Source organism: Oncorhynchus clarkii, chromosome 28, assembly GCF_045791955.1.
Source record: "Oncorhynchus clarkii lewisi isolate Uvic-CL-2024 chromosome 28, UVic_Ocla_1.0, whole genome shotgun sequence".
Classification (NCBI taxonomy): domain Eukaryota; kingdom Metazoa; phylum Chordata; class Actinopteri; order Salmoniformes; family Salmonidae; genus Oncorhynchus; species Oncorhynchus clarkii.
In genome coordinates, this window is record NC_092174.1 from 37,350,049 (window position 1) to 37,362,748 (window position 12,700).

The 12,700-nt window shown below is 45.0% G+C and overlaps 1 protein-coding gene across 14 annotated transcripts in view; it reads left to right on the forward strand.

Moving 5' to 3' along the window:
- LOC139386680 (myomegalin-like) overlaps nt 1–7,295 on the forward strand; it is a 109,672-nt gene extending 102,377 nt beyond the window's left edge. For 5 of the 14 annotated variants that reach the window (XM_071132478.1, XM_071132479.1, XM_071132472.1 and 2 more), the window contains 9 exons: nt 293–414; nt 709–1,002; nt 1,357–1,461; nt 1,695–1,897; nt 2,092–2,238; nt 2,445–2,583; nt 2,789–2,835; nt 3,043–3,097; nt 3,667–7,295. In XM_071132478.1, the coding sequence (XP_070988579.1) occupies nt 293–414; nt 709–1,002; nt 1,357–1,461; nt 1,695–1,897; nt 2,092–2,238; nt 2,445–2,583; nt 2,789–2,835; nt 3,043–3,097; nt 3,667–3,791 (1,237 nt within the window). In that variant the 3' untranslated portion in view covers nt 3,792–7,295. The remainder of the gene's footprint in view (nt 1–292; nt 415–708; nt 1,003–1,356; nt 1,462–1,694; nt 1,898–2,091; nt 2,239–2,444; nt 2,584–2,788; nt 2,836–3,042; nt 3,098–3,666) is intronic. The other 9 variants (XM_071132480.1, XM_071132482.1, XM_071132474.1 and 6 more) reach the window with 5 other exon arrangements.
- The last annotated feature ends 5,405 nt before the right edge of the window (nt 7,296–12,700 follow it).

Below are 12,700 nucleotides of genomic sequence, written 5' to 3' on the forward strand. Positions count from 1 at the left end.
TGTGTGTGCTGTTGACGCTATGTGTGTGTGTGCTGCTGACGCTATGTGTGTGTGCTGCTGACGGTATGTGTGTGTGCTGCTGACGGTATGTGTGTGTGTGTGCTGCTGACGGTATGTGTGTGTGTGCTGCTGACGGTATGTGTGTGTGTGCTGCTGACGGTATGTGTGTGTGTGTGCTGCTGACGGTATGTGTGTGTGTGTGGCTGACAGTATGTGCGTGCGTGGCTGGCGGTGTGTGCATGTGGCTGATGGTGTGTGTGTATTAACCCGTGAACCTCTCTCTACTCTCCAGGCTCCAGCATGAGGTGTCCCTGCTGCAGCAGCAGTTGTGTGAGAGCAGGGAGCTGCTCCACTCTCTGCAGAGTGAGCTGCAGGTCTACCACAGAGTGTGTGTCAACGCCAAGGGCAACCCAGGTCCGCCTTCCCACTTTATCTACAGGTTATTGGTTGCATAGAGAGCACTGTAATTCAGGAGTTCACCAGTGGAGAATGAAAACGTGTATATATATATCCTATCTTGAGATACGTGCATATATATAACTGGGACTTTCACATATATAATTAAAAATGACGCTCAGAAGTTGTTTAGGTCATTTATATTGATACTTGCTGTGGGTCAATGACATTCACTCTGTTATATTGATACTTGCCGTGGGCCAATGACATTCATTCTGTTATGTTGACTAACACTATTATTGGGATTGACAGAGTTTCTGTGTGAGGGCCAGTACGGTAGGGTCCCTGCCCTGCCCCTGCCCGGGGAGCTAGGGGAGCTGCTAGGGGAGGTGAGGAGCCTCAGAGCCCAGCTCCAGAGCAGTGTCCAGGAGAACAGTGTCCTGAAACAGCTGGAGCTCCACAAACATCTGGAGCAGAAGCTGGGTGGGGGCGTCCACGGAGGGCTGGGGAGCATTGGGGGGATGGAGCCTCCTCGTACCCCGTCTCTCAGTGCCCTTACAGACAGCCCCCAGAGGGACAGCCTCTACAGACGGCAGCTACTACATGGTAAGGGGGGTGTTGTGTGGTGTGATGATGTGGTTTGAGGTTACAGTATGGAAATACATTTTGATATCAGCTTGATAGGCACCAACACTCAATGCCAGCTTACGCTTGATATTGGCCCACTCTTCAACACAATGAATGGGACAGAGGAGTCCAGAAAGTTTGTCTCATGTAAATCCCATTGAACTAACTGATTGACGTGTTTAATGAACCATTAACAACAGACTAATGAGTGAAATGTTTGATTTGAAGCATTATCATTCATTAAAAAATAGTTGAATGCTCAGGGTTGTGTGTGTGTGTGTGTGTGTGTGTGGTGACCAAGCATCCCTGTCTGTCTCTGTGTGTGTTCTGCAGACCCAGCGCCGTCTCCCCCGGTCAGAGACATTGGGTTGTTTAACTGTGGTTCTCCATACCACGTCCCCTACACAGATCTGGTGGAGACCCCGCTCACTGCCAACGGTGTGACTCTAGTTCTAACGGCACTGCATCCTGTTCCTTCTTTGTATGATGTGTGACAAATGGAGAAATTACAGTTTGACATATCTGATTCACACATCTGAAGGAGTTTACACAAGTCTACACAAATAGTCCAGGAAGGATGTTATTAAGGAAGTTAATCACTCTTATAAAATAAAAATAACTAACTAATAACATCCCCAATTATCTCTTCATAAAATGATGACATCCGTTAGATCTGGACCCCCACTCAGAGCTGCAGGGGGACGCCCCGGACGGCTCGTTCTGTAACCGGAACGGACGCCACGCCATCGGGCACGTGGACGATTACAGCGCCCTGCAGCAGCAGGTCCTGGAGGGGAGGAGTCTGGTCCAGAGAATGGAAACAGCCCTTCAGGCCTGCCTCAGCCAATCAATGCTGGTAGACAGCCAGGACCAGGTAAGGGGTAGTGATGGGGTGGGTGGCACAGGGAAACTAGTTTTATTATCTATTTGTGCCAACATCTGAGTAAGTGATGACCTAATCCTGAAACTCATAGCCAAATCTTGTGTATGTGCTGGCCACCTTCTCGATGTGAACAGTCTGTCACTACAGCTACTTTCAGGGAATATTATGAGCCTGTCTCTGTCTAGGTCCTCCTGGACTATGGCTGTGTGAGGACTCTGTTGTCTAACACCAAGACCCTGAGACAGATCCTGGAGGAGGCTGTGTCCCTGCTGAAGATGTTCTGGAGGGCTGCCCTGCCCAGCACCGACCGCTCCACCCACAACCTTAAGAAGGTACCGAATACATGATTTAAACCAATATATCATTTTGTTGTAATTGATGGTTTGTGACATCATGTGTCAGTCGTGTGGTGGCTTTGAGGCTCTCTGTTAATGATGCAGGTTCTAAGCTAGTCAGACATATGAACTGGTGTTTGGTTTATTGATGTTTTTAATTGTTGATTGATCAGTCTACTGATTGATTGCTGTGACCCCTGCAGGAGCAATGTATGAAGGAGGAGATTCTGTCTCTGAGGGGGCGTATTTCGGAGCAGGAGGAGGTTCTCCAGGGAACCGTCCAGAGACTGAGGAGCACCAGCCGCACCAAGGAGAGCATGGAGCACTTCATCGTCAACCAGCGTGAGTGTGTGTGTGTGTGTGTGTGTGTGTGTGTGTGTGTGTGTGTGTGTGTGTGTGTGTGTGTGCGCGTGTGTGTGTGTGTGTGTGTGTGTGTGTGTGTGTGTGTGTGTGTGTGTGTGTGTGTGTGTGTGTGTGTGTGTGCGCGTTACATTGGTGTTACAGCAAAGGGTCCTAGTTAGATTTTCTTTTTTCTTTTATATTGCAGTATCAAGGACTCGAGATGTGCTGAAAAAAGCAAGGACTAACTTGGAGGTAAGAGATGATCATTTTCCTTGACATATCCTGTATACACATCAGATGGTGTTAATGTGTATTGTTCATTGTTTCAGTGTCAGTACTGTAGTCTCTCTCTACTGTCACTGTTTTGCACCCACCCTGTCTGTTCCACCCGTTCCTTCATCCTCCCTCCTTCCTCTCCTTCCTCTCGTCCTCCTCCTCTTTTCCCCTGAGTACCTCCAGAAGAACGAGCGGAGGATTTCTTCCCTAAGCTCCTCCTCATCCTCTCCTTATGCTGGTAAAGGGTTTGGCACGCTGTGGCTGTCATGCTGTGTGGCATCACTGCTTTACCATCCAATCAAACAACAGAATAATAATCATCAAGGACTATCATAAGCGTATAAGTCATAGCAACCAATTCATATAAATCATGGAAAACCTGAAGGGGGAGAGGGGGGGGGGGTGCTTGCACGCGATTGGCTGAAAGCCAGGGCAAGCTGAAGCTTTTAAGACTCTTACTGGAATTTAAACTTACAGGTCAGCTACTTACTGAGGGGAGGCTTTTACATAACACATTTTAGATAGCCATTTTCAGCTTCACTTCATCTGCAAGCATAATAGCTATTGTTTGGTTTCATACTAACGAGGCAAAACAAATTTGAAACATGAATATTACATTAACCTCAACAAATCTTCAGAATCATTTGCAGATAAACCTCAACTTTGCATACTCTACTCTTCATTGCGGTGTGATGTTTTAAAAAATGTTCATCAACTTTTTGGCTGTGGCATCTTCTCTCCATCTGTGTATGTAACAGGAGTGTAGCAGTGAATAATCTAGTCTTTATTCCCCTCTTCTCCCTTTAGCTGAAGACCGAAGTCCCGGCAATGAACGGCCTACTGATTGGAGTTTTTTGAAGCCGGTCGACGCCCCGGCAACGTCAAATCAGCATCCAGGAACCAGGAAGCGCAGCAGCCAGTGCCTGTTTTAGGTGATGACCTGTTATAGGAACCAGCCAGCCTAACACCACGACCTCTGAACTCTGACGTCACCGCCAGAACAGCCACGACCCCTCCTCCTCCTCGTTGCCTCATCTCTAGAATCCAACGTCCCTCCTCAGATCACTCCATGCTTCTTTCACTCCTATCTCTCCTCCACTTCTCTCCTGCCGGCAATTTGTGCCCAATGCTCCTGCCTCCTACACCTTGGGCCTTACCTGAACTCTTACTCCTTTAGTGTCATTCCTCCACCCTCCTTTTGACTGTTCTCTTTCCCCCACCTCCACCCTTGTTCTTCTGTTGGAGTCTTTGAGCTCCAGAGACGGTTGGTCCAGTCTGATGATTACCTTGTTGTGAGCGTGAAGAAGAAGGTGGTTTGAAACGTGCCTCTGATGGTTACAGTAATGTGCGCCCTTGACTGCTGTAGAAGGAGTAGGAAGAAGCTGCCCCTAGACATTGAGCTAAGGTCAGATTTGCCTTTTCCCCAATGGTAAAGGTTATGGGATTTGGGGAAGGTAGGCTGATCCTAGATCTGTAGCTAAGGGAAGCTTCTACATGGAGCATAGTAGATTGTGCTCTTCTGCCTGGCAGCTTTGGGACGGGATAAGTGTCAATGCATGTGAACTCATGGCTTGAGAAAGGAAACGTATAGTATTCAAACATATAAACACATACAGTAGGGTACACATATAAATATAATAGACTTGGAACCTCTAACCCTGGCAATAGGGACGCCCATTCTATTCATTCTATTTCTGTGACAGTACCCGCGTCACACACATACGTTCACAGACATACATGAACAATCAATTTCTTTCAAAACAAATATTCAACTTTCACTGCCACAGAAATGCAAACTTTATGCTCGTGGCATTTCATCAATGAGGACTTTCTTTGCAAGTACAATGCAAAAAAGTTGAATAACATCCACAATCTAGCTAGATCTGCTGGAATCACAGTGGAGGAATGTATAGGTGTAACACTTCTAGGTAATTGTTTGCTATATTTATCTGTGGAGGATGAAGCCTGTGGATGGTCTGTCTGCCATTAGCCAAGGGTTCTGGATAGCAGAACAAAGGCCCAGTTCCATTTCAATCACTAGCCACTTCCCCTCGCTCCTACTCTATCGGTATTCACAGATCTGAATAGACTGGATAGGTGAAAGCAATATGTTGATGGCTTCACCTAGTCCTCCGATAAGTTAAGTTGAGCTTCCACTGTGTTGCTTTTATCTATCCAGTCCTGGCTGATCTAACGCTGACAGGGTAAAGGCTGAAAGAAGGGGCTAGGGGCTGAAATGGGCCGAGGCCGAACACGCGTATTCAAGCTCCTCTTTAGGAGTCCTCAGACGAGCATGTGCAATAATTACGTTGTTTATTGAATGATCATGGCGCACCAGCTTTTTGGTTTTTTGCCTGACACTGGAACTAAAGTATTTAACCACTCTTGATAAGTGAAAAAGACCGTTGGTGCAATATTATACTAATAACTATCTTCTACTAACTTAGGAATACTACTGACTGAAACAAAGTGAAGTTTTTATGCAGTGTTGATGCATGAAAGAAGTTTTAAAAGGAAAAATCTAAACATTTGTTTGTGGAACATGGGATCACCAATACTTGCCAAAGTTTGAACTTTGAACTCTTCACGTCCTTGTTTGCCTAACCCATGCGAATGACATACTGTAGGAGTGGTGTGACTATAGGAAGTCATCATCAGCCCAGTATATGAGATCATTTATGACATCATGATGGAGATATTTCATTGGCTGCTCTTTGAGAGCCATTTGAACCAGAGAGACGGTAACCGTTTGATTATAAATGTGCTTTATAACGAGCACATCTTGTCATAAATGGACCAAACATTTCTAAAAGTGAATCTTTCACACTAGGCTTCTATTGCTTTGTGAATTCCAAAAACTTAAATTGTGCTCATGTGAGAGATGTACAACTAAAACAGAGAATACTATTGTGATTGTTACATTTCCATTGGACTTTTTGTCTCGGTTAAGACCTTCATTGCATTCCCATGGTGTTGTTGGCTAAATGTTCTGTGTCCTTTTAGGTGTTACAAACTTTGGCAGGCTACTGGTGGGACCAATGTTCTAGATTTCACCATTGGTGATGTCACACCCAAAGGTGTTTCTTCCTATGCTGCTTTTGATTGTGTTGTATGTTCTTGCTGTACATTTGGCCATTTTCACGCTGTAAATCACTTGCTTTTTCACTGTATTCTGTTGGCTGACCTTTTGGTGTGTGGATAATCATGTCAGACATTTGCTCTGTATGCAAACGTTGAATATCTGGGTAGCTGTGCAATAGCTCTACACTATATCTATTTTATTTTGATGTTACACATATTAACAATATTTTTGCTTTCTTAAGTGTTTATTTTCCTGCTTTGTATGGTTTATTCGTTTAGTTTTTAGCTTTGTATGGTTTATTCGTTTAGTTTTTTAGATTATGCCAGATTGTAATAAGATAGCCACATGTCTATTATGAAATCACAAAGATCTGCCTTTTCTTAGGCTATAAGGGGGAACCAGTATTATTACTTACACACCCACCTATAATTAACCTTCGGATGCTTGCCTTTAAAAGTAGCTCGGCCACTGCACTTTGCTCCCAACACTAACTTGGAACTCTATTCGATCAGGAAAGCTGAAGCGTTACAGATTCTGCCACAGAAATGTGAAGGTCATTTCCAAATGATCCAACATATGCAGCGTTTACCGTGAATGCAGCCTGCGCTAAAGCGGGGAACATTGCTTTTTAAAAATGTCAAACACGCTGTAAAGCTGAACTTCCGCGATGTGGATTGAATAGAGCCCTTGGAGTTAATAGCGCTTGGTGTCTATCCTAGGTATATGTCACAGTAGATCTGCCAACAGCGTCTTGTTTGCGCTCCACTCAATTGAAAATCCCTAGAGGGGTTTCTAATATAAAACATTCTAATATAACAAACATTCTAATATAAAACATTCTAATATAACAAACATTCTAATATAAAAGCCCATGCTGTGGGGTTCTTTTGGAAAAATAAGGATTTGATGAGAAGATTCATAGAAAGATTAGGGAAGATTAATATTTTATACCAAAGTAGAAATAACCAACCAACCAACCGTACAGGATTATGTCAGATTGGATCAGAGTAGAACTGAACAAGGCCAGAGAGCGTGAACAAGGCCTTTTTAATGCGCTGTGTAGAACGGAATCAAACAGAAGTATTTAGCTGTGTCTAATAGTTGGTCCTGAAACTTAGATTTAATGCTGTGATTGAAATCGAAGAGCAGCTTGGTTTGTCAGGCTCTGTGTGTGATAAAGTGTGCGCTGATGAAGCTAACTAGGATGCCGACACAGAGCTCGTCTATGAACTCTGTCTCTGAAGATGGTCACTGTGTGTGTGTGTGTGTGTGTGTGTGTGTTGTGTTGCCACAGTGTTATCACAATGAGGGCTTTTGGGTTCCAAAAAATAAATAAAAATGTATTTAAAAAAAACTTTGTCACATCTTTTAATGTAATGTGTGTCGGTAGCCAAACATTTGTGTTTGAACACCGAGCAAGAGGAATACACACAAATCTCCACATTTACTGATTAGCTTCATGCTTGTCCTATACTATATTTTCTACCAGGGTTGGGGTCAATTCAAATTGAAGACACTCAATTCAGGATGTGATTTGACGTAAATAAATAGCTTGTCATTTTATGAGAAATTGTTCAAAATATATTTTAAAAAATGTAATTATTGAATTGGAATTTCTGTTAACTTCCTGAATTGGTTGACTTCAATTCAAATTGACCCCAGCCATGTTTTCTAAAGCCTAGGGCAAATGTAATCTAGCCAGTCACTCACATTAGGTAAAGATACTATTTAGGCACAACTGATATTCAGGGTCAACACGTCTTCCCTTTTTATTTGCAAACAAGTGAAACAACCTTCTATAGTACCTGGCTTACACAGTGATGCTGCAAAGTATTTTCAAAAACAAACATGTTAGCTAACAGTTTTAAAATTCAAGTTTTGTTTTTTGCCTAATAAAGCACCAGAATATCCCATATTCTCAAACAGAGCGAGATATAGCTTTTTCTCAGTTTCTTCAAATAAAATATGTAATTATATATTATCTTCTCTTTGGAGTATATCACCTACCTTGCAATAGGTACAATATTCTCAAAATGATAAAAATGAAATACATTTATGGTCAAATCTGAGTAGTTTAACATAATTTAACATTATTGATGAAAGTAAATTACACTTAACATTCTTATGAAATCAATATTGGCAATTTGCCACAAATGTTTAATCTTGATAGAATCACAGTTGTGAAATCCACCACACATTCCACAGTAAACTGTATTAGACATTCAAATCATGCACGATATTCAAGACAAACCATTATTTGTTTGTTTCTTTGCTATAAATACAGAAAATGTAACAGATACATCGATTTCTATTGGATAAATAGAAAATATAATGAAAAAAGAAAACACACACACAGAACAGCTATTTCTCCATCTCTAACATGCAGACTGGACACTGAGGTTCAATGTAAAGCTACCAGATGTGTCCGTGTATCTGCATAGTTAAACGTTTATGTCAACAGTCCTGATCAAAGCATTTGTTGGAGACACACGTGTAGCTAAAGTGCTTGCAGCATCCTTTCATGAAGGCAATAGCAGAACTAAGCAGAGATCTACAGGACACAGGCCAACATTTCACAACTCCTACTTGATATGTAATATGAGGCCTTTAGTTTAAAGTGATTAAATGGGATATACCATTTAATACCCAGTTTGTTATACTTCAGTTCAATTAAAATTACACAGCCTATCCAATTGCATATCCTGATTTTATCAGTGGTCATCGTCCCTTTGGAATCAAACAGGGAAGACCCTGCAGAATCCTCCATTTAGTCTAGTCACTGTCCAATTACAGTAATAACAAGGAAGACCCTGCAGAATCCTCCATTTAGTCTAGTCACTGTCCAATTACAGTAATAACAAGGAAGACCCTGAAGAATCCTCCATTTAGTCTAGTCACTGTCCAATTACAGTAATAACAAGGAAGACCCTGCAGAATCCTCCATTTAGTCTGGTCACTGTCCAATTACAGTAATAACAAGGAAGACCCTGCAGAATCCTCCATTTAGTCTAGTCACTGTCCAATTACAGTAATAACAAGGAAGACCCTGAAGAATCCTCCATTTAGTCTAGTCACTGTCCAATTACAGTAATAACAAGGAAGACCCTGCATAATCCTCCATTTAGTCTAGTCACTATCCAATTACAGTAATAACAAGGAAGACTGCAGAATCCTCCATTTAGTCTGGTCAGTGTCCAATTACAGTAATAACAAGGAAGACCCTGCAGAATCCTCCATTTAGTCTAGTCACTGTCCAATTACAGTAATAACAAGGAAGACCCTGCAGAATCCTCCATTTAGTCTAGTCACTGTCCAATTACAGTAATAACAAGGAAGACCCAGCAGAATCCTCCATTTAGTCTAGTCACTGTCCAATTACAATAATAACAAGGAAGACTCTGCAGAATCCTCCATTTAGTCTAGTCACTGTCCAATTACAGTAATAACAAGGAAGACCCTGCATAATCCTCCATTTAGTCTGGTCACTGTCCAATTACAGTAATAACAAGGAAGACCTTGCAGAATCCTCCATTTAGTCTGGTCACTGTCCAATTACAGTAATAACAAGGAAGACTGCAGAATCCTCCATTTAGTCTAGTCACTGTCCAATTACAGTAATAACAAGGAAGACCCTGCAGAATCCTCCATTTAGTCTAGTCACTGTCCAATTACAGTAATAACAAGGAAGACCCAGCAGAATCCTCCATTTAGTCTAGTCACTGTCCAATTACAATAATAACAAGGAAGACTCTGCAGAATCCTCCATTTAGTCTAGTCACTGTCCAATTACAGTAATAACAAGGAAGACCCTGCATAATCCTCCATTTAGTCTGGTCACTGTCCAATTACAGTAATAACAAGGAAGACTGCAGAATCCTCCATTTAGTCTAGTCACTGTCCAATTACAGTAATAACAAGGAAGACCCTGCACAATCCTCCATTTAGTCTGGTCACTGTCCAATTACAGTAATAACAAGGAAGACCTTGCAGAATCCTCCATTTAGTCTGGTCACTGTCCAATGACAGTAATAACAAGGAAGACTGCAGAATCCTCCATTTAGTCTAGTCACTGTCCAATTACAGTAATAACAAGGAAGACCCTGCAGAATCCTCCATTTAGTCTAGTCACTGTCCAATTACAGTAATAACAAGGAAGACCCAGCAGAATCCTCCATTTAGTCTAGTCACTGTCCAATTACAATAATAACAAGGAAGACTCTGCAGAATCCTCCATTTAGTCTAGTCACTGTCCAATTACAGTAATAACAAGGAAGACCCTGCATAATCCTCCATTTAGTCTGGTCACTGTCCAATTACAGTAATAACAAGGAAGACTGCAGAATCCTTGTAACGGTTTTCTTGATGCGAAGGAGAGTCGGACCAAAATGCGGCGTGTAGATTGCGATCCATGTTTATTAAACAAACGTAAAACACGAATCAAAATACAAACACTACAAAATAATAAACGTAATGAAAACCGAAACAGCCTAAACTGGTGCAAACTAACACTAAGGACAGGAACAATCACCCACAACCACACAGTGAAACCCAGGCTACCTAAATATGGTTCCCAATCAGAGACAATGACGAACACCTGCCTCTGACTGAGAACCATATCAGGCTGAACATAGAAATAGACAAACAAGGCATGAAACATAGAATGCCCACTCAGATCACACCCTGACCAATCAAAACATAGAAAATACAAAGTAAACTATGGTCAGGGCGTGACAGTACCCCCCCCCCAAGGTGCGGACTCCGGCCGCAAAACCTGAACCTATAGGGGAGGGTCTGGGTGGGCATCTGTCCGCGGTGGCGGCTCTGGCGCTGGACGTGGACCCCACTCCATGACAGTTTTAATCCCCCTCCTAAACGTCCCTAAATAGGTTACCCACCACAATGATAACATGGGACAGAGGGACAGCTCGGGACAGAGGTAACTCGGGACAGATGGGTAGCTCAGCACTGAGAGGAAGCTCAGCACTGAGAGGAAGCTCAGCACTGAGAGGAAGCTCAGCACTGAGAGGAAGCTCAGCACTGAGAGGAAGCTCAGCACTGAGAAGAAGCTCAGCACTGAGAAGAAGCTCAGCACTGAGAGGAAGCCCAGGCAGGTAGTAGAAACTACCAGAACCTGGCTGGCTGGCGGTTTCAGCAGATCCTGGTCGACTGGCGGATCTGGGAGAATCTGGTCGACTGGCGGATCTGGGAGAATCTGGTCGACTGGCGGATCTGGGAGAATCTGGTCGACTGGCGGATCTGGGAGAATCTGGTCGACTGGCGGATCTGAGAGAGTCTGGACGACTGGCAGATCTGAGAGAGTCTGGACGACTGGCAGATCTGAGAGAGTCTGGTCGACTGGCAGATCTGGAAGAGTCTGGTCGACTGGCAGATCTGGAAGAGTCTGGTCGACTGGCAGATCTGGAAGAGTCTGGTCGACTGGCAGATCTGGAAGAGTCTGGTCGACTGGCAGATCTGGAAGAGTCTGGACGACTGGCAGATCTGGAAGAGTCTGGTCGACTGGCAGATCTGGAAGAGTCTGGTCGACTGGCAGATCTGGAAGAGTCTGGTCGACTGGCAGATCTGGAAGAGTCTGGTCGACTGGCAGATCTGGAAGAGTCTGGACGACTGGCAGATCTGGAAGAGTCTGGACGACTGGCAGATCTGGAAGAGTCTGGTCGACTGGCAGCTCTGGCTGCTCCATGCTGACTGGCTGCTCCATGATGACTGGTAGCTCTGGCTGCTCCATGCTGACTGGCTGCTCCATGCTGACTGGCAGCTCTGGCTGCTCCATGCTGACTGGCTGCTCCATGCTGACTGGCAGCTCTGGCTGCTCCATGCTGACTGGCTGCTCTGGCTGCTCCATGCTGACTGGCTGCTCCATGCTGACTGGCTGCTCCATGCTGACTGGCGGCCCTGGCTGCTCCATGCTGACTGGCGGCCCTGGCTGCTCCATGCTGACTGGCGGCCCTGGCTGCTCCATGCTGACTGGCGGCCCTGGCTGCTCCATGCTAACTGGCAGCTCTGGCGGCTCCTTGCAGACTGGCAGCTCTGGCGGCTCCTTGCAGACTGGCAGCTCTGGCGGCATCCTGCAGACAGGCAGCTCTGGCGGCTCCTTGCAGACTGGCAGCTCCATGCAGACTGGCAGCTCTATGCAGACTGGCAGCTCCTTGCAGACTGGCAGCTCCTTGCAGACTGGCAGCTCCTTGCAGACTGGCAGCTCCTTGCTAACTGGCAGCTCTATGCTAACTGGCAGCTCTATGCTAACTGGCAGCTCTATGCTAACTGGCAGCTCTATGCTAACTGGCAGTTCTGAACAGGCGGGAGACTCCGGCAGCGCTGTAGAGAAGGAAGGCTCTAACAGCGCTAAACAGGCGGGAGACTCCGACAGCGCTGGAGAGGCGAGGCGCACTGTAGGCCTGATGCGTGGTGCTGGCACTGGTGGTACTGGGCCAAGGACACGCACAGGAAGCCTGGTGCGGGGAGCTGCTACCGGAGGGCTGGGGTGTGGAGGTGGTACTGGAAAAACCGGACCGTGCAGGCGCACTGGAGCTCTTGAGCACCGAGCCTGCCCAACCTTACCTGGTTGAATGCTCACGGTCGCCCTGCCAGTGCGGAGAGGTGGAATAGCCCGCACTGGGCTATGTAGGCGAACCGGAGACACCGAGCGCAAGGCTGGTGCCATGTAAGCCGGCCCAAGGAGACGCACTGGGGACCAGCTGCGTAGAGCCGGCTTCATGGCATTAGGCTCGACGCTCAATC